We start from the raw sequence: 4,801 nt of genomic DNA, 5'->3' as shown, positions 1-4,801 counted from the left end.
TCGTCTATAAGTATTTATCCTTTTTCAAGATATAAAACCAAGACAGTCCCACACCTCATGTCCCCATATGGATGTACAACAAAACAAGTAGTTGCAACATAGCCACTTGGAGTAGGGAACAAAAGATGGTAACAGGAACGCGACGAGAATGGGAAAGTCCCAGTCCAAGAATGGGAAGGAAAGATAGAATTTTTAAATAGAAAGATTTACAAGCTTTTTCACAATTCTGCAATTCTAAATGCATACTTCAAACATCATATTGCACTAGTAAAACTGAATTGAACAATGCACAATATATTAAAACCAATCGATGCAACAGCCATTATTTTGGAGCTCAAGTGATGAGAGAGAGAGAGAGAGAGAGAGAGAGATGGGCATTTTGGAAGTGTTCCAGCATTCCAAGGGCCCATTCCATGTTGCCATGACTTGTAACTTGCAAGCAAAGGAGTAGGATCGTGCCCCAAAGGCCAATACAAATTAAGGATTGTGACAAAGATAGACTGATCCAAAGAGCCATACACCCAAGTATGGAGGACTTTACTTCAAAAGGAAGTTTGGTGCATACTCTCATCTGCAGAAGCACCTTTGGAAGAAGTTAGTTTGATCCATCTGCCGAATCAAGCTTTAGAGCCGGCCGTAAAGGTCATCATCCTTGACCATAGCAACATGGAACAAGAGACGGCAAAGGAGAACAAGAACGGAAAACACAATACAAACAGGAAGGCCCCATGCGGGCGTCTCACCTAGACCGGCATTGGGAAGTAGTAGCCATTTATGACTGCGCTATAAGCAAGAGGTGTGTAATGCTTCCTGAGAGAGAGAGCGTGTGTGTGTGTGTGTGTGTGTGTGGGCGGGGGGGGGGGGAAGGGGGCGGGGCGGCACCAAGGCTGGTGAAAAAGGTGGGAGGGCTGATAGATGGTACCCGAGCCATACATGGATAAAATAGCTCCAAATGAGTCGCAAGTGGGGGCAGGCAGATAGAATGTGGTGTTCCCAACAACATTCCTCCAAGTTGGAAAATTTCCTGCAAGGAACGTTGTCCGAAACGTGACAGGAACGTTCCCAGCAGTTGGAATACATTCCCTGTTCCTATCCATGAGAAAACCGCATTCCCACATTCCAAGCCCTTCCTAGCAGTTGGAATGCATTCCCTATTCCTATCCATTAGAAAACCGCATTCCCACACTCCAAGCCCCTATTCCCTCCATTCCATGTTGCTATGTCCTAGACCGTTCAGATATACCAGACACTTCGCGCATTTTATAGAGGGTGATTCCTCTGTGTGTGTGTGTGTGTGTGTGTGTGTGTGTGTGTGGGGAAAAACTCTAAACATCAGATGGCCTTGTACTTTGGCCGAGAACGCCGAGCACTTAAAATGCCCACAACAGTAGCAAGAAATCCATTCCAAAAACCAATGCCTATGCATCTTCACGTCAATGTGGATGATGGCCTTGCCTTGGACACAATCGTTGACCCAGAAGGGTAGCAACACCTGCACTAAGCTAAAGACCAGCATGTCATACCATGTTGCATCGTAACCAGAACTAGCGCATTAGCCTTTGTAAATTATCAAGGAAGACTGGTCTAGGCTTAGACCCAAGCATATTCTCAGCCCCTTCATTTCATATTAAAGACAGTAATACAGAAAACCGTCTTGTTCACTGAAAGGAGAACATATTCAGAAAAGGAGACAAAAGCCAAAACATGGCAGAAAACTAACACAACAGACACAGATTTGTATTTTCTATTCTTTTCGAAAAATGACTGTCCATTAACAGTGATTTTTCATTTAATATGCAAAATCATATACCAAAACAGATTTCAGACAATAATGGACCAAAAATAGCCCTGTGTAAAGGAAAAAAATTGGCAAATTACAGGGATCTTTTCGGTCCCAGGCTACCCCATTTGTTTAACTGACAAAGAGGCTTCGAAGTAATTGGTGATTTCCTGAGATTTTCCTTAATATGGACTGACACTGAAATGTTGTCAGGGAAGCTTGCAGGGCTCTCAGAAGGGCCAATTGCAGGTAAACTGCAAACGCTTTTTCCATCAGTGTGTGATTCTGTTTTTTGCATCTGCTTAGAGCTTGACACTCCATCAGGCAGTTGCCCATCGTCGTCATATGACACCTAACAAAATGGAAAGAACTTTCAGATATTTTCCCTAAAATGGGAAATAAGTGCACATCCGCCTTCAATAAAATTGCTCACAAACACAAAGTTCTACCGTGTCACCCACCTGATCAAATCCTTCCGATGCACAATATTCCACATGCACTCCATTAGTCCTTCGTGTTATGGATCTTTCATCCTGATCTCCACATAAAGATCTCTTTCTTTTTCTTGCATCTGAAACTGTTGTTTGAGCCAGTTTAGATGGAGCACATTGGAGAAGGGCTTGCAACAATGAATCATTTACTGTAACACAGATCAGCTTGGGACTAACTAAAATGAATACTTTCCTTTAAAAACAGAAAGTCCCACTTCCACAACTAGAAAAGAGAGTTCTCTTGTTGCCAGAGATAATGCACCAAACATGCAAGCACTACCATATAGATGAAAAATAAAGTCTGCAAATCAAACCTGGCACTCTGCTTGAGGCTGATTGATGACTATCCAATCTTTCCTGTTGTTGCACATCAACCACACCCTCTGCATGTGTGCCTGGTTGTGTGGATTTGACTGGTCCCGTACATTTTTGTGCCTCCACCACTCCACATTCCTTCTCATCAGAAAACTGCTGCACTAGCCTGTTGCCATTTTCAGAGTGGGACCGTGGCCTAAAATGCTTCACCCAAGGATTTGCTAGTAGAGCCCAGGGAGTTGAAGCTGGGATGAGAGGCTTTGAGATCATCCTCCAGTACCAATCCCCGTTCTGGCAAGACTTGAACTGTCACAGTTACACTATGATTAATTTAAGGACAATCTTCAAGCGTTATTCACAGTGATAACGCATGAACCTATGACTTCGGTACTTGAATCTGCATAAACTATGGATGAAAGACAGAAACCATATTCCAAAGAATTCATATGCAATTCACTAGCATGTTGAAAATTTACGTGCAATTCACTGACATGACTTTCAACAGACCTCTGTGGGGAGATGAAACCGTGACTCTGCTGAGTTACCCTCATCCATATCCAAGCGATGAGGTGCTTGCCCACACAAGTCGGGGGCACAATATTCTCTGTCGTACAGATTCTTAACGAATGCTGCCTCCATAAAATTAAGATAAGAACTGTGCTTATCATCAGTCCAACAAGTATCGATGGAAACCGAAGCATCATTGTTCTGTCAACAAATAAAAGAGCACTCGATTAACAACTTGAATTTTCTCTGACTTATAATAATTTTTTAGAAAATGTCACAGAGAGTGATGAAAGGAAAATCTTTCTTCGCAAGATCGTGCCAGAAACAAATCAAACCTTCTCTGGCAAGTGCAGTAAATTTTGTGATCTAAGGGAGAATTTTTGACAGAATGCTGAGATGCAGAAAATATCAACAATTGAAGGATAGGATTTTGAAAAGATCAAATTATTGTGATTACAGACTAAAGTATCGGCCACATTTAACATCACTTCTGCATGTTGAGAATGAACTCCAGTAAGGTGTCATCAGGTCTGTGCGCATGCAGAGATACATAAAAACAAGCCTCCATTACCGTGTTATTACAACCGTTTGAGTCATCTGATTTCGGCTGCTGCACAAAGGTGACTATGGAAGTCGCAGAACTGCAGCTGGAGAGAGATGCGTCGTCATCATGATCATCCTCATAATCATGATCATAATCATCATCATCGTCATCATCATCGTTGTCATCAAGGCTTTGGCCACCACGATCATCATCGGTGTCAAGAAGTGACGGTGAGTCTGCATGACGATGGCCATCACCATAGTATTGTTCTGAGGCAGGGCTGATGGAGGGGGCGGGGGCAGTGGCTGCGGCCGCGGCCGTGATGACAGTGGTGTTGAGCGGGATGCTGCAGGGGCACGTAGGTTCGCCCATTGCAGGGCTGCTAAGGGAAAAACGAGGCGCCGTGAAGGAGATCTGTTGCCTGTTCTTGTTCTCTCTTGTTCTGCGTGCTCTTTTTCTTGTCCTTCGAAAGCTCGAGAGAAGATCTTCTTCTCTCTTCTTCGTCGTCCTCTTTTCTTTTCCTTTGCGTCTTCAGCAAAAGCTCGAGAGGCCTTCTTAGTCTTCTTCTTCTTCTTCTTTCGTGTTCCTTGTTTCTATTTCTTGTTTCCTTTCTTCAGCAAAAGCTTGAGAGATGGACGGAGGGAACCTATCTGTCTGTCTGTTGTCTTCTACTTCTTCTTCTTTCTCGTCTTGTTTTCCTTGTCTGTCTCCAGCCAAAGCTTGAGAGATCGAGGGAGGGCAGCGTGTCTATCTATCTGTCTGTCTGTCTGCTTCTTCTTTCTTCTTGTATCTTCCTTCTCTCCTGTCTTTCTTTTCCTTTCTTTCTTCAGAAGCTAAGAGTCTCTTCGGAGTTATATTTTTGCCCGCACGCAGACGCCCGGCGCAAAGAAAAATGCAGGCACGAAGACGACAGGATCGTGCTCCCCGTCACTCCCTCTCTACACGCCAGTCCTCCAGCGTGTCATGACCTTTTGCGTCCGTTCTCACCACGACTATCAGCTATGCGAACCCTCGGGTCCGACGTGGACAAACAAAAACGGATAATGTTAAACCGCCCCTCCTGCGGAACAGCGGTTTTGGACCCAAAAACTACCTTCTTGGAAAAAAATATCTGGCCAGATCTTTTTTCTTCCTCCATTTTGAGATATTTTCGGCTTAACGTGT

General features: G+C 43.9%; 1 protein-coding gene across 1 annotated transcript; it reads right to left on the bottom strand.

Moving 5' to 3' along the window:
* Window positions 1-1,718: 1,718 nt before the first annotated feature.
* Window positions 1,719-4,522, bottom strand: LOC148012176 (uncharacterized). The gene is made up of 5 exons (XM_087669599.1): window positions 3,665-4,522; window positions 3,094-3,294; window positions 2,586-2,892; window positions 2,242-2,357; window positions 1,719-2,132 (listed from the first exon to the last, which is right to left on the bottom strand). Exons 1-5 carry the CDS (start codon window positions 4,007-4,009, stop codon window positions 1,875-1,877), a joined length of 1,227 nt encoding a protein of 408 aa, XP_087525725.1. The 5' UTR covers window positions 4,010-4,522; the 3' UTR covers window positions 1,719-1,874.
* Window positions 4,523-4,801: the final 279 nt, after the last annotated feature.

This window comes from Lygodium microphyllum, chromosome 27 (assembly GCF_053477565.2).
Source record: "Lygodium microphyllum isolate KBCC chromosome 27, Lygodium_microphyllum_v1.1.10, whole genome shotgun sequence".
Classification (NCBI taxonomy): Eukaryota; Viridiplantae; Streptophyta; class Polypodiopsida; order Schizaeales; family Lygodiaceae; genus Lygodium; species Lygodium microphyllum.
The sequence above is the reverse complement of the archived record's forward strand: the minus strand, read 5'-3'. Positions and strand labels throughout refer to the sequence as shown.

Excerpts from the sequence above, each read along its gene's own strand:
- LOC148012176 (XM_087669599.1), bottom strand. The coding sequence starts at position 4,009 with ATGGGCGAACCTACGTGCCCCTGCAGCATCCCGCTCAACACCACTGTC. Across the intron at positions 3,295-3,664 it reads CAAACGGTTGTAATAACACG|AACAATGATGCTTCGGTTTC; the intron begins GTAATGGAGGCT and ends ATTTGTTGACAG. Across the intron at positions 2,358-2,585 it reads AGCCTCAAGCAGAGTGCCAG|TTTCAGATGCAAGAAAAAGA; the intron begins GTTTGATTTGCA and ends CTCAAACAACAG.